This window comes from Chlamydotis macqueenii, chromosome 10 (genome assembly GCF_036417535.1).
Source record: "Chlamydotis macqueenii isolate bChlMac1 chromosome 10, bChlMac1.mat, whole genome shotgun sequence".
NCBI classification, from domain to species: domain Eukaryota; kingdom Metazoa; phylum Chordata; class Aves; order Otidiformes; family Otididae; genus Chlamydotis; species Chlamydotis macqueenii.
In genome coordinates this window covers 8,049,668-8,073,437 of record NC_141565.1, presented here as the reverse complement: position 1 = coordinate 8,073,437, position 23,770 = coordinate 8,049,668, and the positions used below count along the sequence as shown (strand labels likewise).

The 23,770-nt window shown below is 38.1% G+C and overlaps 1 protein-coding gene across 2 annotated transcripts in view; it reads right to left on the bottom strand.

The window, feature by feature from the left end:
• CACNA1D (calcium voltage-gated channel subunit alpha1 D) overlaps positions 1-23,422 on the bottom strand; it is a 195,715-nt gene extending 172,293 nt beyond the window's left edge. For both annotated transcript variants that reach the window (XM_086755918.1, XM_086755919.1), the window contains exons 1-3: positions 23,384-23,422; positions 20,905-21,223; positions 18,400-18,505 (exon numbers count right to left, since the gene is read on the bottom strand). In XM_086755918.1, the coding sequence (XP_086612044.1) occupies positions 18,400-18,505; positions 20,905-21,223; positions 23,384-23,420 (462 nt within the window). In that variant the 5' untranslated portion in view covers positions 23,421-23,422. The remainder of the gene's footprint in view (positions 1-18,399; positions 18,506-20,904; positions 21,224-23,383) is intronic.
• Between the last annotated feature and the right edge of the window lie 348 nt (positions 23,423-23,770).

Genomic DNA, 23,770 nt, shown 5'->3' with positions numbered 1-23,770 from the left:
GGAAAGGGGGGAAAATCAGACCAATACAGGTATCAACACTGCTCTTGGATTCTATTTGACATCTGACAAAGAAAATACTCAAAGTACTTTTGAATTTCAAAGCTTATGCTTGCCAAAGTAAGAATTAGATTCCTAACAACAGACAAGACGCTATTAAATTCTGTTTTTAAAACACATCTACTTTATTTTAACAGAAAATATTTTTATTCCTCCATAAATAGTATCTGTTCCTGAATAAATAGTATCTATCTATCTACTACATGCTAAATTAGACCAGAAAGCCTTCAAAGGTAGGAAAAATCAAACCAGAATATTCTAATAATCCATATCACTACTTGGTAAATACTGGATCAGAATCAATCTGATACAATATTGAATTATGATACACGACATGATCTCAGATCATCTTTCCAAGGAATCTAAAAGTCATGATGTCATGAACAGTCCTGGTTCAAAACATTATTTTGGAAGAATGCCTCTGCAGCAACAATCACTGCATTCTTAAATTTTACTTTTGCAGGTGCAGAAAGTAAAAGCAAAATTATCTACTACAGTGACGTAAAAGGATAAAATAGCTTGTTAAAGGAGCAATTGAAAGTAACAAAAAAAAATGGCAGGTGACTGAGAGGTTTAATGCAAGGTTTCTTTAAAGGGGGAGATATTAGAAAATGGGTCTTAGTTGAAACATCTTTAGAAAAAAAACTTAAGAACAATTAATAAGAAAGCACAATGACCAGACGACATTTTCTCAAAATGTCGGAAGTATGGCATGAAAGTACCAAATTACGGACTGCAATGTGCACTGTCTCATTTAAAATCATTTAATACAAGTACTTTAATTCTTGCTCGGAAAGTTTTTGAGATGAGGACTGCTGGATTCAGTACTGTGCATTTATTTCATTCCCCACACATCCCCTATTGGTCAGTGTTAGAGCTAGATTGGGTGCTTAATACTGTAACAGCTGTAATTTGCTGTTCCTAGATTAAAGAAAATCTTTCTAGAACAGTGTTGCTTCTAGCATGAACAAGTTAATTTTGGGGTGCATCCAAACTGAAAGAAAAATCTTGACATTTAACTTCCAACTAATTATGGTGTTTAAATTATTGACAAAAATAACCTTCAAGTTCTTTTTAGAGGCATGAACGCTTTTCAAGTTTACATAAAAACAATGTATCCAGACTAGAAAGCTATAGCTCAGAAAAAACACATTTCTCTATTTTAGGTTGATATATATACAGTATTGTAAAATAAAACCAAAAGAGTGCTTTTATTCTGCACTTTGGAAGATCTGTGTCTGTCCAAGCTGAAAAGGTCTCCAATCACCATGCACAACTAGGACAGCAGAATACAGGTCAGATTTAGCCCTCCAAACAAAGAATTTCTAAGCATGTCTGATTTTTTTTTTCCTTACAGTTATTGCCAGCAATGAAGGTCACTGTAAATCACATAGCACACATTTTACTGCTTGTTACTGCTTATACAAAATCACAGCTAGCAACTATAAGCTAAAATATGTGGTATGTTTCCTAACTCACACACAGCATGCTTGAATAGATATAGCACCAAATTATCAAGTAATCATCACGTGTATTAGTGGAAAATACAGCAGCATCCAACTACTACTGAAGTTGAGGGAAACCGTTCACCAAATTTAACGTATTTTGAAGTGTTATTATTTTCAGCATTGAAATATCACTATTTATAAAATTCTATTGGCATGGGAAGAGAAACAGTATTAGGAAAAACTACACAATAAAATGTGCCAGAATCCAACTATTTTTGTACAGTGAATATATACGCAACATGGCTAACTTGCAACTTGGGCTTATAAAAAATTGAGAATTGATTCCCTAACAGTTACTGACAGAGTAAATTCCATCATGAAGCCATAGCATTTATCAAAAATTAATCCACTCTGATTTTTCCCTCTGATTTTTTTTTTTGCTATAACATATACTTATCTATAGGTTTTCAAATATTAGTGAATTCTTCAATCATCTGGGGAGCACAGGCCTTGGTATTTAGCCTTTAGCCTTAGGAAAGAATTAACTAGGTGCAACAAGGTATCCATAATAGAGCTAATACTACAAATGGCAAAATATAAACTTAAACTTCAATAAGCTGTTTCTGATTTGAAAATAGGTACAGTAGTTGAATTAGGAAGCTAGTTATTTAGAAGGGCAAGTACTATGTACAATATCCACACTCTAGGCTTGGCTTTAGAAAGTACAATCCCATGAGACTATTCTACTCAGTTATAAAAATCTAACATTTAATTAATTACAATCTGAAAGCTGAAAACTTATCTGCTCCATAGGAGTCAGGTATTTTCACATGATCATAAGACCACAACAGTTTATCACTCATGAGCTACGTAATTATACTGCAAGTGTTTTTGTTTAACATGTCTTAACCACAAGTAAAATGTATTAATTTAAAACATCAGCAGCCATCAAAAAGGTGTCATAAGATGATTTGCTCTGCAACTGGAATCATCTAAGAGCACCAACCCAATCATTTTCAACCAAGTCAATACACAAGAGATATAAAGACTGAATCATGTTTAAATTTAAGGATAAACAATAATCTTAAAATGAAAAATTCAGTCTGTTTTATCTTCCAGATAGAATGATAATATTCTTTAATGTTTTAATGCACTTCATGAAATACATTTTCACCTACAAATCAAGGCTCTAAACTCCATTTCTAGTGAAGCATCTACCATCATTGCTACTGCTGAACTGTTAGATTGTTAAAAAGCAGAAGATTCAAATATTCAAGTAATGCAGCTTCCTCTGTAATGTACAGTTCAGAACCTTTGACTTCTTCAAAAGAGAATTACATCTCAAAAACAGAATAAGCCATTTTAACTTCCCCTTCTAAGTAGAGATAAAAGCCTATAGTTACCCCCTTTTCATTTTTTTTGAGAAACAAATATTACACTACAAGCTTTCAAAGTTAATATAGTAACATTCAAATACAAGGATTCAACTTCAAGGATTTTCTTCCCTTCCAGCAGGGCTTTAACATGCACTACTCATGACTGGAGCAACATCAAGAAAAAGCGAGGAAGCATTTGCAACTTTCTAAGTCTTGATAATGATCACAGCCTTGTAGGGTATGTCCTGAAATGCTTCTGCGTACAGTAAACCCACGAACTTTAAGCTTTACAGTAAACCCACGAACTCCTGCAAAGCTTTAGAGGGGAAAGGACAGGAAAACTTGTGCTCTTAAACCACAAGATTTCCCTGTCTTGTCTTCACACACTGAGAAGGGGTTACAAATTGTACAATGCAGAAACAGCTGCTGTTTCACAGTCACCTTACATGCTGAGTGCTGACCCTGTGTTGGCGTGTCTGGCACACTCAGTGTTGCTTGTCAGTTGAGGAAATGCCTCCTCCAGACAAATATGAGCCCACATATATGCCTCGTGCCCAGGAAACTGAAGTATCTCTGTTCTCACTGACCTCCCTAACAGTTAAGTAAAGAGGCATCAGCACTATATTCTATGATTACACAGACTATGAATGTGCAGAAAATTACTATGAAAAGATGCCCAAATCCTCTAAGTTCATTGATAGCTGATGAGGTTACCTATCAGTTGATATCCTTCAAGATTTAGTTCACAGAAGAACAGATGAGCTTTCACTACTTGAAATGAGTAAACAACTAAGTGGAAAATAGGCTGAGTACTTGCACCTCTAGCATTCTCATTTATCCTTCATATTTGCCAGGGACTTATTTTGAGATTTTTGGCTAATAATAGGATAGGTCATATATCTCAAGCAGGTCATATATCTCAAACACAAACTCTTCTAACTCTTCTTCATAGGAATTTTATGTTCCAGCATGCACTTGGGCACATTAGTTTCTTTCTTTTCCCTGACATATAAACAAAATTAAAAGCACACACATTCATCTTACAAATATAAATAAATTCTGCACTCTAAAAATCTAAAATTTAAATAATGAACTATCTACATACAAATTTTTTTTCTTTATTAGAGATTAAACTTTGGAGTAAGAATGTTAAAAGTTTTGTACCTCTGTAAAAGCAAATTCAGAAGTATTTTACAATTTTAGTAGTATTTCACAAACTCACATAGTGAAGGAAATAACATTAGTGTTTATGCCCTCTCTCTGGAAGTGTTCAAGGAAGGGCTGCATGAAGCTTTGAGCAGCTTGATCTAGTGGAAGGTGTCCCTGCTCATAGCAGAGGGATTGGAACTAGGTATCTTTAAAGTCCCTTCCAAGTCAAATCATTCTGCAATTCTATCTTTTTACACTAAGTGATGGGATACAGAATTTAAACCAACATTTCTGAACACAGAATCTTACTATCCAAAAAGTATCAGTCTTGCAGCTGCATCAGATCAGCTGCATCAGTCTTGCAGCTTGAGGTCGACACATGGGCCAATTAAGCCTTTCTCAACATTACACTTCGATTTAAAGATACCCTCTTTATAGGCAAAATAGGTATTTCTAAAGTACATTTTTACAAAGTAATCTAGCTACAAAATAATACATCTACTTCTTACATGTGTAACCATGTTCTTTAGATATACATTTATAGTGATAAACGTTGGATGAGGGACATTGATACCTCCTTGTTCTAACCATTAGAAAACAGCTATTGCACAGGAGTCCTGAAGTACAGAGCTTTAATCCATCTCTCTAAATACTTTCAGGATCCTAAATCCAGAAATCTATAGTTTTCTTAACTCAATCATCATCATCAATTTGCCTGAAAGTTATCTGCTAACATATTTGTATTTTGTTACCTCTACACTTGCTTAAAGGTAAGAAAAAGACAATTCTAATGTGCTTACAATCCATGTCACTTAACCCTTCACTGGAAACCCTTCACTCACTTAACATCCTTGTGTCAAGGCCTCAAAATCATCTGTAAATCTTCACCCTATTTTCCCTGGAACAGAACAAAGCATGTGCAAGACAATCTAGCATAGCCTTATCTTTATTCAAAGAATGGATCAAGCTCATTTCAATTATTTATTAAAACATGCTATGTCATACCTCACTAAAATACACTAAAATATACCTTTGTGCAGTTGCTCTTTTAAGTTCTCTGTTAGCCTTTACAGTTGCTGCTTTTCTTCTGAAGCAGTCTCATTCCCAAACACAGACAAAGGGGACTACATAAACCTCTGCACATAATCCCTGTGTGGACACTAATTCCAACAGTGAGTGCTCTTCACCCCTCCCCCTATCGCTGTGCAACACTTCAGAAGACAGTTTATCTAATCCATGCTTTAGCTGATTAGTTAACTTTCCTAAAAGTTTCAATGTAAAAGAGCCTCCATAATTCTTCTTCTCCCACAACTTTTGTCTGAAATTAATTTGCGACCCTGCACTTAATGCCCTATTCTTCCCACTTCATACCTCTTTATTTCAAACAATTACCATTACAAAAATAAAACTTCTGTCCACCTCATTATTTGCTTAGTCCTCAGGCTGAAGTCCTCATATGATTCCAGTATTTGCACTGACCAGTCCATAAAGAGAGGGGTACGCACAGCATCATGCAATGCCTCAGCCCTAGCAGTCATTGAGTAACATGAGTACTAAGGTCTTGCATTTGAGCTTTTATACATATATTTAAAATAATTATTTGGGGCTAAGTAGTACGTAATATTTAAATCAATAGCAACATTGCTGCAAGGGTTTCTAAAAACATCTTCGTTACCCATGTGTCACATGTTCACGCTAAAACACCTTCGGTGGTACCATTCCGACCAGCTGGACAGTTCACATGAACATAGTTGTGAACACTCAAAGTATCATGCTCTTTTGCTATGTGCAATTTCTGCTGAATGGCATGTTGCCTGCCTTGGTTTCATTCACAGATCACCTGTTCAAGGAAGTCACTGAACTCCCCAACCAAACAAACATTGAGGGGTGTTTGTGCTACTAAAATAACCATCAGAAGCTTAACATTAGCATTTTCAGATACACATGAAACACCGTATGGAAGCTTACTGTATCTTCTGAGACATCTAACATTAACTCCCCCAAATTTCCTTTCCTACTGCTGTTTACCTAAATGTCACTGCTTTTGCTGTATCACTATGGGAACAGTGGCTGCTCCTTCTGTTCCTATATTGCCACTACCAATCACTTTTTCTTCACCAAAATTTGCTGCCAAAACATTCTACATTCTCAAACTTAAAATACAGCCTCTGACAACAAAATTCACCACAAAGTGTTCACCAGAAAGTCAGCCAAACCATTTCCAAATAAAGACAAAATAAGGAACTGTTTTAAGATAACTCCCTAGATCCCATTCTACTGTTCAGATGAACCCCATTCCCCGTATCTGAATGTTCCCCAGCCCCAAACTTACTTTTCCTTTTGATATCCGTTCAGAGAAGAAGACTATTTTATAACTATGAAACTAAAATACTAGAAAGATAAATAGCCTGACCAAGAACACACAAGAAGTTAGGGGCAAACTAAAAAATTCAGTGCTCATTCCTGAAGTTCCTCACTGTCATCTTACCTACCTTCTCTCACCTTTTCCGCTACAGCACCAGACACTTTTCTTTCCTTAACCTGCATAATTCAGTGTTCCTCTTAGAGGAGATTAGCAGTTCTATAAGCATGAAAATTAATAAAGCCTTATTCCTACAGCCTGGCACTGGTTGATGAGTTTTGGTATGACATGTGGGCTCCTGCTGCTGCCTGCCTTTCAGGGAAAGAGGAAACAGAAAATTTCTCTCTTCTTGTTCTCAAAAAAATATGTAAAAATAACTTTGAAATCTTTGTTTATGCTGTATTTGGTTGAAATCAGATGCTCTCAGAAGTTACAGAGTCACATCACAACTTGTGGCCCGTGTACATCCACATTGATAAACACTCTCAGCCATACAGTGCTTAGGGAAAACATACATGTGAAAAGTAGGTGATAGTCTTTTACTATACGAGACAAAGTCCTTTAAAAAAAGTCACAAATCTAACCTATGCTGACAGACTAGGTCTGTGGATGCTCAGTCTACCTATGCTCAATCTGCATTAACTACGGGTGTTAAGCTTGCAAAGCCTCCAGCAAGTTTCAGAGTTCAGGGTAAGGTCTTCTTAATGTATTAAGAATACAGATGGCATGCATGTCTGCTCTTAAGATGGGCTTACATCAACACATCCATGACAATGCAAACAAAAACTAATCATTAGGCAGTAAAATAACATGGCCTCTGCTGAAATCATCTTTGGGGAATTTCAGTTAAATGTGATCATTTCATTACATTTAAGACAAAGTGTAAACATTTTAAAGTATCATTACATTTGGTACTAGAATGTAGAGAAACTTTCTGTTCTATACTACGCCTCAAGAATTATGGCAGCTGAGGCACCTCGAGAGGAGGCAGAGCTAGCCGCTCTGCACTACTACTGCAGGCCAGTCACAGAGACTTTGTACCTGGAAGCATTCATCTTTGCTCTAGCAGTCAGAGCACAAACCATAGCAAGCAACACATAATATCGTGAGACTATTAGGTACAGTTGCTTTAAACATTGTTGCTTTTTATCCCTGAACTGTTTTCATTTAGTTTTTCTGACATCAGTGATGTCAAAAGAGTTTGAGATCTTCTTAAAATAAGCGTACAAGATCTATAGAATTTGGTAGATTGTTTTCTTTCAGCTTTTTCCTTTGTTATAGTAAGAAATAAATCCTTGAACAATAAAAGCTACTTGAATTCAGAACTATTAAGTCTTCTTTAGATGAAGATAAGCATAAAATTACTTAAATATCATATCATGATGAATAACTGACGTCACACATCATTGGTACGTGTTTTAAAGGATTCTGGATGAGTATTTGAAAAAAACTAAATAATGGCATCGTAATGAATCCATCAGAGTGAAAACTGCACTAACAAAATGTCTGATAAACATAATACAGCTTTGGGGTATTTGCTACTCAGTACCTTGGAAGGACTGCATTTTTCTGACTAGCTGAGTGGCGTAAGATGCGATCTTGCTGGAGGCTTCCGCACTGCTGCAGCCACCATCAGCCAACCCAGAAAAGTGTAATTATTAAACTACTGAAGCTTATTAATGAACACTTCTTATGTTTGTGTTCTTGCCCTGTAAAGAGCTTTCCAGTCTTTATGCCATACAAATGTAACTGGCTCTGTACACTCCTTTGTGCCACTGGATCTTCCACAAAATTTTACTGAAATGCAACCTGGTAGTTCAGTACAACATATTTAAGCTGTCAAGTGTGATAAAATTCAACATACCACCTGTTTTGTATCATATGAGAAGAGGACAACTAAAAAAAATGGTCAAATGAATCTCTGGGCTGAACTACTTTCCTCAATTAAGATACATCAAATATTATTTTTATTGTGTATTTTCTAAGAAACTAAATTTGAAGATTAAATTCTGATATTCTGCAAGGTCTTCGTCTAATATCATCCCTTCTGCTACACTGACCAACACTGATCACAGTTTGTATTCTGTGATTTACCACAGTAACACATATCAAGATTCGGATCCTTAATAATGGCATTATCAAAAGGTACAATTCACAAGATTTCAAACTTGTAAGCAGCTCTCTACCCACATGAATAGCAACCCCTGAAAACCATCATGTAATGGCAACTGTGTTAGACAGTGCTCAAACTTTTAGCCATGCAACTAAACTGAAAATATACTGGCATAATACCTTTTAATATTAAATAAGAGAAAAAAAAATCTTGGTTCATAACTATATAAATAAACCCATGCAAATCAATGTGCTTATCACTTCAAAGTTTTATATTACTATCAATCACTACAGTATTATTCTAGAATAACACTCCCTAGTAACATTAAACAAATTATGTATTCTGGGCAGTTGTGTTAATTTCATTGAAAAAGTTATATTCATAGTTAAGTTTTGAGCATAATCTCAAATCTGTATTTAAAGTTTGGTTTCAAATGCTGAAGTTAAGCACTTAGGTTTCTGAGAAGAAACACTCTGTTTGATCAAGGCATTCTTCAAGAAGAACGGAACTCTAGAAACATTTTTCTTCATAAAAACGACCATGAAAAACCACAACAGTAAGCTCCAGATTGGTGCTACCGAGTGAATTTCATACAAGTGGGAACTAAGGGCATGCTCTCAATCTCCTCTGAAGGGGGGGAGGGAGAATGACATTCTATTTGCAATTCATTAAACGAAAATTTTATTGCAGAGGATTACACAATAACAAAAAACCTTAATATTGAAAAGCAAATCCATCCTAATTAACATTCCCCCACTATTACTATATATTCATTTAACCTTTCTTCACAGCCCCAGATGGTCCAGCAAAATAAAGGTTTTGGTGTATGACAGCAGGATAAACAAATTTGAATTCTTGCAAAATTAATGGTAAACCAAATCACACATTCAATGAACCATCCCTGAAAACAGTTTGGCATTAAAACTCATCAGATTAGAAAATACATTTTAGTTGATCTTAACAGCTACATGAGTCTGTTGAAGTACCCAGGGACTGGCTTTTCAAAAGCATGCAGAACTTCTCCATTTCTGCTCAAATTAAGCAAGCAAGCCTTGACCAGCACTTTCCAAGGCCACGGGTCCCAGCTCTGCGGTATTCCAAGACACAGCACTCACACACAGACCACATTAAAAAAAAAAAAAAAAAAAAAACAACAAAAGCCCACAGATCTCAATGCATAATATGCTGCTTATATGAACCATCTTTTTTTAAAAGAAAGTAAACACCCAAATTCTGCATAACCTAGAGTTTTAAAAAGGTTTTGTAACACAAATCCAAGTAATATTTATGGCACTCTACTTCTGGTGTGGCACTGATACATGGCAACATGTAAAGATTTTATTTACAATTTACATAAATATTTTATTTGTAATTTTATGTGTTCATTTTTTTACTAAAAACCTCAAAATCAATTTTCAGGGTTTCCTTTAACACAGCAGCTATTGTCAAGGAATAAAACTGTAGATTAGTATTTTGTTAAAATTATATGCTCAGTATTGAAGTAAATTAGTAATTCACATGGTTTACATACAGTCAGCAAACTGGTTTACTAACCTAGGTTTTTTCATATTTTTTCAGAGCATTCAGAAACCAACCTTTAGACTATTCCAATATTTTGTATGAAAAGGACAAACTTCTCCCATTCATCTTAAGTGCTCAGTTTAGGACAGCTCCTAACATTTAATAACAATTTTAATGTCAAATCTAAGTACTTTGCCATCGGCCATTCAACTGATACAGTAACTAATAAGATTATTCCACATAATTGGAAGTACACAGATTTCCTTTATTGTGACCAGCCTGTACTTGAAAGCTTTGCAGGCATACCTTTATCAAGCAGAGAGTAGAAGTGTTAGGGTCGGAAGGGACCTTTAAAGGCCATCCAGTCCAACCCCCCTGCAAGGAGCAGGGACATCCCCAACTAGATCAGGTTGCTCAGAGTCTCATCCAACCTGGCCTTGAACGTTTCCAGGGATTGGGGCATCCACCACCTCTCTGGGCAACCTGTTCCAGTGTTCCACTATCCTCATTATAAAATTTTTTTTCCTAATATCTAATCTAAATCTACCTCCCTCTATTTTGAAACCATTACCCCTAGTCCTGTCACAACAGGCCCTACTGAAGGGTTTCTCCCCATCTTTCCTGTAGGCCCCCCTTGAGGTACTGGAAGAATGCTATAACAGAGTAATGGAAAAGAAGAGTGAGGAATCACTGCTCTTCACAGTACCATTAAACCAGAAAGAAAAAAAAGCTTTCTACCAGTGCAGCACTATTGTGTTTGGGAGACTGACTTTAGCCTATAATAGAAAAATAACTCTTTCTGGTGCATGCTATATCTCCCTAGGCAGTTTGCCAGTCATGCACTACCAGCAAATCTTTTTAGGGAGAGACAAGCCGTTAGTAGGAATTCCCCAAGCTTGCAACTTTGGACATGGAAAAAACATTTCCTTTCAAATGGGAATGTTTAAGTACGTCTTCTTGCAAGGCCTTCTGGTTTTGATACCAAGAAGCTATCTCCTGCATTAAGAAAAGGGAAATTATTTTTGCAGTGTCATTAACTGGAACCTATAAAACTAAGTTGTGGATCTTCTTCTCATATCCTTGCACCCCAAACAGCCATTCTTACCTGTGCTGAAGTAGTTAGATCCTAAGTTGTATTGGGGCACGCAAAATAAAATAAAGAATAAGAAGGACTAGTCTACGTTATTCCCAAACCTCTACAAATCCGGTGACCTTTCTACCAGTTGGAAACTGCCAATCATCTTGGTCATATCTTTCCTTCAGTCCCTCTTCTTAGGCCAGAGTGTGAAATAAAACTTCTGTTTCATTCACCACTAGAGATGGACTTAACACGTGAAACTATATTTACCAAGAAAATGCAAGAGCTACTTCATGCTATGATATAGTGCAGAGTAGACAGAACAGGCCAAGGAACTGGCTGCAGGACAACGTGAGTGTAAAACATTACCAAGTCAGAATTTTCATCTATTTTGCAGAGGTGCGTGTTACAATACAAAAGAATGATCTTGCAGAATGCTTGCAAGAATGATCTTGCAAGAATGCTCCCTGCAGGGGGGCTGGACTAGATGACCTTAGAAGGTCCCTTCCAACTCTAACCATTCTATGATTGTATGATCTACACTGATTAAAGTCAAAGCAATCCATAATAATTAGCTCATGCATACTACTGGAAGATTTGGGCTGCCAGTCATATAAAAAATTGAAATATAAAGATAGGGCTGAGTACTGCATTATAATATTTTTAATAATCCCTTGCAGAAATTCCATCTATTAAGGAATTCTTGCAGTTGTGCAAAGGCAACTTAGTGATGCATACCATCTCACCTAATAACCAAACAGCTTTACTATTCATTTTCAGAAAGGTAACCCAGGCTTCTCCAGTAGTTAAATAGTTACTTCATGGCTTTTTGCATGAGAAAATAGGTATCAAGGTAACTGATATACGTTTAAAACAGTAGCAAAAAATCATCAAAACTGTCCCTCAGAGTATTTACATATTCATACAGACACAAAAAATGATGAAGAAATAATTCAGGTCTCTTCATTTTTAAGCCTGTGTGGAAAGAAAAAGGACAACTCCTAATACTTCTTTATTGTCAAAATTGAACTACTGACTTTCTCACAAGCCCTCCTGACTACACATACACAGAACTACAAATACATTTCACAGACTTGAATCAATATGCAACATTAAATTCCTGTGGTATATATCAGCTACAATTAGATCCAATATTTTTTTCCCAAATTAAACTTTATGACCTTAAGTCATTAATGACCTTTTCCCTTAAAACTTAAAAACATTTTCCCTTAAAAAGATTACTCTAGTGCCTTTAATACCAGCAGTTAGGTACTTGGTTAAATATACACAAAACATCGTGCTGTCTCCATCATGCTTTTCTATATGCAAAATGAAGTATTTTCAGTAGAGTCCAAATTATCTTGCATCTTTCCTGAAAAGGTTACTTGGGTGACTCTCATGCCAGCTAGCAGCGACATTAGGAAAGAGCATTAGCTAAGAATCCAAAGGTAGAAAAAGACTGGAAATACAGTATCAAAGAATTATTTAGACTGGAAGATGTTCTAAGTGAGGGGAGAGAGACCCAGGTCTCAAAGACCCCTGACCTGAAAAAGTAAACACAGCAAAAACAGTAGATATAGGTAGAAGTCTTTCTAAAGAAAAATAAATCATACAACATTTAGCAATTTAACAAAAATCTTTAGAATTAGTTACTAAATGTCATTAAAATCATTAACATTCTACAACAGTATTTTCAGATAAGCTACATATAGAGGATAACTGGAAGCAACGTAAAAACTAACAAACTTTTCAATGGGTGGATTAATTAGTCATGTGGCCTTCGAACTGAATGAGTCATAGGGTTGCTAATGAGATAACGATAGAAAGCCTGACACCTCTAAGTCAAGAGTTCAAGCGGTTCTTAGAGTACTCTCCTGCTGTGTCCTAGATGGAAGGCACAATTCAGGGACAACACTGGTCTTCCTATTGCTAGAGGCACTGAAAGATCCATCTACTTGCAGAGGAAATCTTTGTCTGAAAGACAGAACAAAACCAGTACATTTCTGTAGCTGTGCCTCACTATGGCTCTCCCAGTCCCAGCTGCCCAGGAGAAAGAAGAGAAGCTGTCCAGGACCATCACCTGACCTGCTCTGTAAGCACAGACCAGAGATACCTTTTAATGCAGAACCTCACTCTTTGACAGGGTTCTCCACTGACAATGGTAGTCAGAAACAATGCTGAAGAATCCTGCTGTCAGGGGCATAGGGTCTTTAATTATCACTAGGTTCCAGCCCCTTATGCATTAAGGTCAAGCCCTTTACTCATGAGACTTTGCACCTGCCAATTTGCTGCAATTTATGCAAATAAGTCTCCCAAAATGCACAGACTGTCAATCTCTTCTCAAGCAGAACAGTGTCACAGTGAAAACCTTCAGGGTCTATTCACAGGAGATGCAGTACATCCAAAGCAGAAAATCCAAACATAAGGGGTGTAGTTTTCATTGACTCTGTATGGACAGATGCCATTTTATTTTTCACATTTACTTATTTTTTACAAAGGGAAAGAAAAAGAACAACCAAAAATGTCTTGGTTGTAGCCAAAATCCAGACTTGTATTGCGCCAGTCTGCCTGCACATTGCAAAGTAAGAAGCCCAGTGCTAGTCACACCAATGGGAAAGTCAGTCGAAGGCAAAACACAGGAGAACAGAACATGGTATGGCAGGATAATACAATAAAGAAAAATTGAAGTGGGAGAGTGAGACAGAGCAAAGCATACTGCAGGAGAGGACAAACAGAAGAGTAAACACAGACAGAAGTCAGAGGGCTGAGACAGAAGGTAACAAGAAAGAAATAAATGTGTGGGAAGTTAACGAAGACAAAAGACATGAAAGGAAATAACATATCACACGTGGGGAAAAAAAAAAAAAAAAAAAAAAACAGAAAAGACAGAAACAAAAGATAGATATATACAGGAAACCCCTCCTGCCAGAAACTGCTTCTTATCAAGCTCAGACAATAAACACTGCCAAAAGAAGAGCCAAATCAAGCATGGAAAGCTCAGACCACCTGAAATTTCAGAAGGCAGATGAAAGAAACTACATTAAAATATGAAGTAGTGAGCTTAAGAGGATTTCATCCCGGAGTACACTGCCTCTGTTCTGCTGTAAGAGAAAAATAATTTCTCTGGTTCAATAATAGTTTAACCCATCTTCTTGCAAAAGAACTGGGCCCACTTGTGAAACAACATTAACTGATTAGAGATTAATTAAGTAGAATTCAGAATCAAGTTCAATAACTGTTTTTAAAGTTTTTTAGTCTGTACTGCACTCTATGCAGCATAGAAATGCATGGCAGAACTACTCCATTCAAAGTACAGAGAAGATCCCTTCCTCCTGCCTCTCCTGGCACACACCAGACACACGTCAAGGTGTTTTAAGCACAGATCAAAGTGATCAAAGAGATCAACTTTCTCATGGAACATAGGACTGTAAAATACTTGGCTTGCACAGTCCAGTCTACATTTAACTCTGAACTTCTGCTTTGTTTGAAATGCATTGTTTTGTATCAGCCAGTACTAACATATCATTCTTGAGAGAGAATAAGGATGACTATGAATGCACTGTGCAAGAAGACAGCTTTAGTGCACCCTCCATGGCAAAATGGCAGGATAAATCAAAGCTTGGCTACTCAGAAGATGAAAAGACACACAAAAAAGAATAATGAAAGGGATTTCTATTCTACAGCATCAGTGATTACCATCTGCTTAATTTAGTCACTGATATCATGGAGAAACCTTTTCCTGCTTCCTTAAGTTACCATAAGTATCTTAGAGCATGCTGCTGGCTCTACCACAAAAACTTCAATAATCACAACTCACATATCAGCAATGATGAGTGATGAACACAGAAACACACAATGGTCCCATCCTTACACTTAGCTTGCACTGTCAATTCTCTACAAACAGTCTACCATTCCAAAAACAAGTGTGTAGGACCTTCTCAGATATCTAAAATATTTAAGATGAAAAATTTACTCATATTCCAAAACAACAAATACCCAAGATGCATCCTATTTTTAAAAAATACATAAATATGCATACTTTTGATTTGCTATTTCTCTTAAGATATAAGTAGATGTGTTTTAAGATGTTTGTTTTATTTCTTGTTAACTTGTGCTAAAATTTCTTTTGCCATTACTACTGCAATGTATAATTGACTTTGTGTTACTTAGACATCACACATCGAAACATCCATGAGAAAGTAAGAACAGGGCTCACTCACCGCTCAACTAGTGGTAAGGTGGTTGACATATGGTCAGTGTTTTACTGGCTCAGTCACAGGTGAAGACAGACTCAGAAACTGTATCTCAGGTTTCCCTTAGAATTCTTGGAAATTCCATCATACATAAGCTGTCTTCTAGCATCCCATCAAAGGGGAATGAATTCCTGTTCTGCATGTACACACTTGGATTAAGGTTGCCACTGCAGACTTCCTGAGGTCATGAAAAATGAACACTTCAACTGCTCTACTTCTCATATATGCAGTCTTCTCCCTAGCCCAAGCAAAACTGGAAAGTTTCCATTTCTAGTTCCCACTTACCAGTGTTCCACTGGTTTTTGCCCTGTTGTACCATTGCTTCCTCTTCCCACGGCTGATTACAAGTTATGTATATTTTATATTTGTAAAAAAAAAAAAAAGAAATCCACATGCATAAGTATTTAATTTTTCTGTTTACAAATTAAGAAAAAAATATGAACCAGTTCAGCTAGCTGATGGAAAGCAGTTAATCTATTCAACTCAATGAAGCAACATTGATTTACTCCCTAAGAACCAAGCCCTACATATAATATCCATATGCGAACTAACATTTATAAATCTGAACTTTTGGGGTTTACATAATGAGGAAATGAAGGCACTGGAGGCAGACCATGTTCCTGTTCCTCACTGTGGTGTCTCTCCCCAGCAAGGCACTAAATGATACAAGTGCTGCAATCTGTACATTGTCAATGGATGCCTGTGTCCAGAGAGAGGAAAGCGGGGAGAAGCAGCTGTGGGACTGACAGGACCAAACACCCGGGCTGGAAGGAGAGAGGAAGTTATCTTATTCTCCTCAGCTTTCGAATTTGAATTAAAGCCAGAGTGGGGTACAGTTTCCTAGTAAGATCAAACTGGCAGTGTAGGGCTTCTAGAAGACAAACATATCTACATGCAGGAAGTTAAAATCCTAACAAGCCTATTAATAAGATTTAATACTGATTTTTAAGATTTTACCTTGTTTTTAGACCAGTATCACAAGACATCTGAACATTATTCAACAGAATAACCTCTACTTCCACTAGAAGACAACTGACAGCCCTCTCTTTCAAATATGTATCTATACATACACCTCAAGCATCAGGAAATACATGCTCAAGCAGGTTCCCAAGCAAGCCTAAAGATTTCTAACTCGGCTCTTCTATGATATTCCCTCACAGTACACTTGAATCCAGACTAAAGAGTTCAAAGGAAGTGAGTCTACACTAGAAAAAAAATGTCAGTGAAATACCAGAGGAAGATATGTGAACTCAGACCACCGATTAGTGTATTTTCATTATGTAGAACCTTAGTTGTAAGAAAAGCCAATGCTGCTCATTCCAGAACTGTTTATTTTATTAGATCAGGTACACATCAGCCTCTGCGTTCCCTTATCGGGTTTAAATCAGTCCCAGCACTTGAAAGGATGTTGTCAGGATAAATTCTGTTCTTTGAGCAAACTTAGCAGAATTTCTTAACATTGGTATAAACAGGATGCAAATTTAAATGGGAATTTGAGAGAATCTAAATGGCCAAGCAAACTTTAGATACATAAAACTAGGGGTATCCAAGACCATTTCTACTTAAAATGGATAATAATCTCTTACTAAAAAAAAAAAAAAATTAAAAAAAAAACTATTTTTGCTTAGACTAACCTAGCCACATTAGATTAAAAAAAGAAAAACCATGAGGGGTGAAAATGTCCATTTCTTTCTAAATACTACTGCATTGTAGAATTAGGTCAGAAATACCAGACATTAGCTTAACAAAACTAATGTTAATAGCATTTATTTCAAAATGATTAGCCTCTGACACAAGTAACTGCTTTACCCTCTTCATGTAATGCTTTATGAAGTTAGTTATTAGCAGATCTCTTGGTGGATTGACAGCTATGGAGATTTGTGCCCTGAATTTCTCAAGGGAAAAAATAAAAAAAAAGAAAGGAGAGATACAGACTGTTGGTTGGCTAGATACACAGCTGCATAAATCATTCTTTACATTGACCTGAATTATTCCGCCTTTCACCAGCACTTTTTATTGTCCATATTTGCTTAATCTTAATAAACAAAAATATATAAAATGGGTCATATGCACAGGATAATTACTTTTAGGAAAATAAACAAGCCTACATACTACAAATTACACAAACGTTTATAAATAGAAGACCTCATATAAACCTACACTTTCCAGGTAAATTAATCCAAAATTATCTGCTTACTGGTATGCAATTCTTCATTTCATGAACAAGCCTCGCCTCCCCCCCAAAAAAGTCACAGGCAGATTTTAAGTGCACAGGACCACTGAACTCCACTATTTCAAGCTGGTGTTTAATATAGACAATGAAATTATTGCAATGCAATTCAACATTACCCTTGAATGTGACAGCCTTTATAAGTTTTAATAGAGAATTAAAACAAAATTATTGTTCAATATTTATTTTCCACCACAACCCTAATACAGTATTTTCAATAGAAAAAATAAATCCCTACACACTACTTACTGCAGTACCATCCCTTTTCGAAAGATGACTTATACCAGCAGTGACTGCTTTTAAAATTTACATTGATGTTCCTATTACTTTAAAATGTATTAATGTAAAACTTCCCACCATCCTCTCATTAAAAACTAAAATATGTAGTAAAATATACAGCTAAATAACACCATTAAAAATTAAAAACAGACTAGATAACAATACTAGAAAAGGAAGTAAAACTTCAGGAGGAATGAAACAAGTGTCAGAAACACAATAACAGCTAGTAAATATATTTAATCAATATAAGCAATAGAAATTCAAACTAAATTTTTTGTATCACAGAAATATACATGCAGCTTAATATTAATTTACAATCCCCTCCAAAGAATATCATTGCTGAAAAATCTTACTTTAAATACATTACTGAAAAAAACCCAAAGCAATTCCATACACATTTTCAAGTATCACGATATACCCTTTTTTTTTTTTACTAAAATTATCTATACTTAACACAGTCTCAAATACTAGCAGCTAATCATGACCATCAAGTTAAAAGTATAGCAAACAAACAAAAACTCAAGAGTACTTACCAAATTATGATTAGTTGAATTAGAATCGTCTTCTGGGAATGGGATGTAAACAGCTAAGGCCACACAATTGGCAAAAATAGACAGTAGTATAAATATGTCAAATGGTCTGGAAAATGTTGTTAAGGAATTCATGAATTATGAGTATCTACAAACTTTTAAGTCTAGTTCTCATTTCAGCATCAACACGTGTAAAACAAGTCTTACTTTTAAGGCAATCTTTTGACTGATAACTGTGACAAACACTTCATCGCCTTTAGTTATATCACTGTACCATATTATCTTCCATCACAATGATCTTTCAATATCCTCTTTTTGAAAAAAAAAAAAAAAAAACAGTGAACTATTATTCCAGAAATGAATACAATTATATACTCTTAAATCAATAATGTGGGTCATCATGATGGGTAAGGAATGCTTATTGAGCTCTTCTGTCCTTATATGCTCACATAAGTCTCATTATTGTTAACACAAATGCATTTGTCCAAAGGAGGCAAACAATCTAGGATGTAGTATGATACAAGAAAGATTCCCAGCAAATGACAGCTGTTCTCCTGTATGAGAGCTGGAATACCATATAACGGATACAGGAAAATTCTGAGCCCCTTTTCATGTCTCTGACAGCTGGACTCCTGACCAATTTTTGCTTTGGCCAGGACAGATGAAAGTTTAGGTGAGTAGACTGGGGAATAAAGTATCATTAATTGCTTGGCAGCCATGCACACTGAGAGGCTATAGGCTTTCACACTGACAGTAGCATGAACTGCAGCTGCACTTTTTATACTGGATCTAGAGGCCAGTAGTTTACCTTCAGTTTACCATTCATTTGCCTTTCACCCAAAGTATTTAACTATTTTCTTATTACTACAAACATGGAGGTACCCAGATGAACATATTAATGGAAGTTTGGAAAGGGAGTATTTTGGGCTTTAGCTATGATTTTTTACTTCTCTTCCTCAATTCAACGCACAACTACCTGATACGTGTCCATAAGAGTCCTATGAAAGACTGAGGTAAGAGTACTGAAGATACTTGAAGGAAGAGTACCGATTATACTCAAAAGCATATTTCTGTCAGTTTAAAGTATTTTTCCTGAAAAAGCTCCTACAAAGCCTACATGCCCCTTAAGACCTGATAAATTTTGTTTGTTGGCCTACAAAAACTTCATCACCTCAAGGGCTGAGTTTATATTCACAAAGCCTATTAACATCAACAGCTGCTCTGTTGTGCACAAAACAGGTACAATACACATCTTAACATGCAGCATCCTCCAGACTGAAATGAACAAATTCCAGTGCAAGACTGACAACCTTGTTTTATGACATAGTGCTACTGGGACAAATTCTGCCCTGAGTTATTCTACTCTAGATCCATAGCAATTTCATTTATCTGACCTTAACCAAGGAGAGGCCAATTTACTGAAATTAGTTGGACTTTTACCAGTTTAAATGAAAGAAGAATCTGTTTCACTGTCTTTAATTTGCAATTGAGTTATATTCAAAGAATTGAAAAAAAAAAAAAAAAAAAAGCCCTATAAATGAGTAATAGTTCCTATTGCCAGGTTGGCTGTCCTGTTTAAAGGAACAAACTGAATTTTACTTCAGTAATCTACTCCTTGAAAAGCTGTTTCCCATTACAGGGATGTTGCCATGGCTAATAGGCTAACATTTTTCTCCTTATACCTCAACAAAATTTTCTATTTAAAACCTTTTCTTGAGAATTAAGTAATATACCAAATCAACATGTTATCAGTTCTGCCAAAGAACTCCACATACTTCCAAATTACAACCACTGAACTAAAGACAAAGCAATCCTTCCCAGCATACAAGTCATCATGAATACAGGCCAGTATATCTGATCTCCTATCTACAGATGTACATGCTTTCAAATATATTTGGTGGTAGACATATGTTGTAAAAGTTGTGAAGATTAATATATTTCAGACACCTTATGTGCTTAGAGTGAGTCCTTGGCTTAACTAAAAGCCTTCCCTACTTTTAGTATTTGGAAAAATAACCTTCTAAAAAAGATTTCTACACCTGACTCATTTGCCCTAATGGCAATACAAGAAATAGCAATATGGAAGATACAGGTTTGACATCTTAGGTCATTTCCCAATTAACACTGCTAGATGCACTCCTATCCATTCAACCTTATTTGGAAGAGCAACAAATGCAGCATAGAGATCTGCTGGAATATAATGTAAGCTTGTAACTGTTAAAAGTTCTGAAAACGTTCCCTCATCTCCTCCAAGGAAGAAAGGAACAGCTCTTCTCTGACTCTGAGCTACTTAGTTCAGTAAAATTATATTCTATATCATTATGACACAAATTAAGAAGCTATCTTTAACAGCAATTTCAGCAAAATTAACTACCATCAACATCAATGACAGTCACCCACACGTGCAGGTCAAGTAACGTGTTAACTGTGATGCTATAAAACTATCCCCTTGATACATTCAGAAAATGCAAGGAACATTGTAAAAAAGGAAAGTGCACCAAAGGATACTTCCATTCTACTAGACTAATGCAGGCTCTTCGTATTGGGTTGTTGAGGGATAAACAGAAAAGGGCACGGGGTGGCCGACTATTAGACGTATTACCCTGTTTTTTGCTCTTGGCATATTGCTGGCGTTTTCTTTGGGACAGAGATCCTACAGGCTGGGCTGTGGTGGTACTCATATTTTGGGCAGCCTTTGCTTGTCTAGCAGCATCAATTGCAGCTTGCCAAGATAGAACAGTTTGCTTGGATGGTGCTGAACTGTTTGACTGAATAGCTGGTCCGTCACCAGGGAGAGGAATTCTGGTGCTACTTGCATAGTTCACCTCTGTGGGACAAAAGAAAAAAGTACTTGGTTATAGGGTTTTTTAATGCTAAAATGTGTCACAATATTTCTAACAAAAGATTATTTTAAGACTTCTTGGCAGTGTGATGCTTCCATTACATACGTGTGTATGCATACATGTAAGTGATTGAACAGCAGCAAAAATTAGTCAGGCATCAGTATGCCTGACTTCAAGTTTAATGCAAGCGTCAAGACACAAACATTTCATGTTTTGATTCTTCCACTTATGGCATTTTTTTCCTAACTGAATGGCACCTTTCCTATCACCACGTTTATGCAGTAAAACATAGCTACTCATTAAGATCAGCTTTGCTATAGTACCTGAGCATTTACTATTTTCTCACTTCATTTTGGTCAAAAAGATAGTTGTTTAAAATTCTTACCCATTGTTCAATTAAGAATAACCAACACTGGGGGAGAGGACAGTCCTGTAAACAATTTAAATCTTGCCCTGTTCTGCACTCTTAAAGAAAAACATGGCATGGATGCCTCCCAGAAGTGCAAAATCCAGTATTATCTGCTGCTAAACATTTTTGTGAAGCACTGGTACCTTTCACACGAAAAATTACAAGCCTGAAACCGCTGTAAAAGGATGGAGTTTGGTTTTGCTTTTTCACAAGGATTGAAAAAATAAACTGCACCTTCCGAATAATAATAAAGCCCTCTTTATCCAGATGACAGCACAGAAGGCAAAACACCACCTTCTCATGAGCTCTTTGACTAGAGCAACAGAGTCTACTCCTACATGCACCTGTAGGAAGGAGACACTCCTAAGTGAAATTCAAAACTTGGAGATGCCTGGGTGGGAATAAAAGAAAAAATATGGAGGAACAGACAATATACGTGCTGGGAATTAGGGGTGGCAGGCGGGATGACTGTGAAACGGATCTAGCCAGGCAGGAGAGGAAACCAGCTCCCCAGCGATCCCTGCTCGTCAAACAGCCAGCCACGAAACGCACACCCCTCCTTTTCTAGACGACGGGGAGAAATACACGAGGAGAAAGACGCGAGAGCCGTGGACGTGCGTGGACGCGGAGCAGCCCGGCCTCAGCCGCCGCCGCTACCCGCCGCCCCGCTCGGCTCGCGCCCCTGCCTGCGTGAGGGGCGGCCGCGCGCGCCGGGGGCGAGGGGAGGCGGGAGCGCTAAGATGGCTCCCCGGGATGGCGGCGGGGGTGGGAGATGGGGGGGTCACTCCGGGGCCCGCCCGCGTCGCCCACGGAGGCGGCCGAGCTGCAGCACCGCGGCGAGCGCTGGCCAGCGGCGAGCGAGCCGGCGCATCAACAGCTGGGTGACACGGCGGGCAGTGCCGCCTCGGGGCGGGCTGACATCGGGGGCGAAGGTGGGAATTTCATCTCCAACATTTTTCCAGAGCATCCCTGCTCCCTCCCCCTCGCCTTTTTATTTTTTCCTTTTGAAATAAAAAAGCAACGGCACAGCCATCTCCCCCGCCTGCCCTTTGGGATGCCATGAAACGTGGCTCGGCGCAAATGAACCGCCCACCCATCCATCTATCGCCTTTGTAAATCAATATTTGAAAGGGAAACAAAACACGGGTGCCTCTCTTCCCCAGGGAAGTCCCTGCCAGGGGGCAGGGGCAAAACCACAAACTTATTGCTAATTGAGGAGCGAGGAATCATTTAAAAGCAACCGTGGGGGATGTGGCAGCGCCGGAGGGGATCACCGCCAGGAGCCCCCTGTGCGCCGGCGGGGCAGGGGGCCCAGCACCTCGCACCCACCGCCCCGCACTCCCGCCCCGGCGCGGGGCAGCCGCAGCTTCGGGCACGTTTATCCGCAATTACACAAATAAGAGGGAAACGTAGACCAAGCCGTGTCCTCCGCCAGCACGGCCAGCTGATATTAACGGCCTCGGGGCCAGAGGCAGACAGGCATAAACCCGCTCCCATGTTGGTCACACGCCGAGGGCAGCACCTGATCTCGCCTTCACCTCATCCCTTGCCCTTCCCGGTCCCTCCTCGAACCCAGCCGCCTATCCCTTCTCCATCCCAAACGTACCCCCATCGTCAACCCCTTCCCTAATCTCCCCAATCCCCGACTCCCAAATCCCTCATAAATCCTCCCCCGCTCCCCCCTCCCCTCAGCCCCGGGCATGCCGCTGCCCTTGGTGGGAGCCCCGGCTCTTACCTTCTGGGTGCTGCTCCGGCTGCTGCTGCTGGTGCATGATTCTCACTTTCTCCAGTGCGTGAGAGGAAAATGAAAAAAAAAAAAAAAAAAAAAAAAACCAACCCCAAAAAGGGCAGAAACGACCCCCACCCCACCCCGAGCCAGATGTGCGCTGCCCCCTGCGCTCCTTGCTACCCGACCCCCATGGTAGTGACTAGCGACGCGCGAGGGGCTGCTCCTCCTCCTGCTGCTGCTGCTGCTGCTGATGCTTCGCCGCTGCCAAATCCCTCAGAGTTTGGGCCAACATGACACTCACATCCGGGTGACACGGGATCTCTCCATCCCTAGCAACCCGGCTGCTGCTGCCGCCGCCGCCGCCTGCGCCTCAGTCCCCCTCCTCCTGCTGCC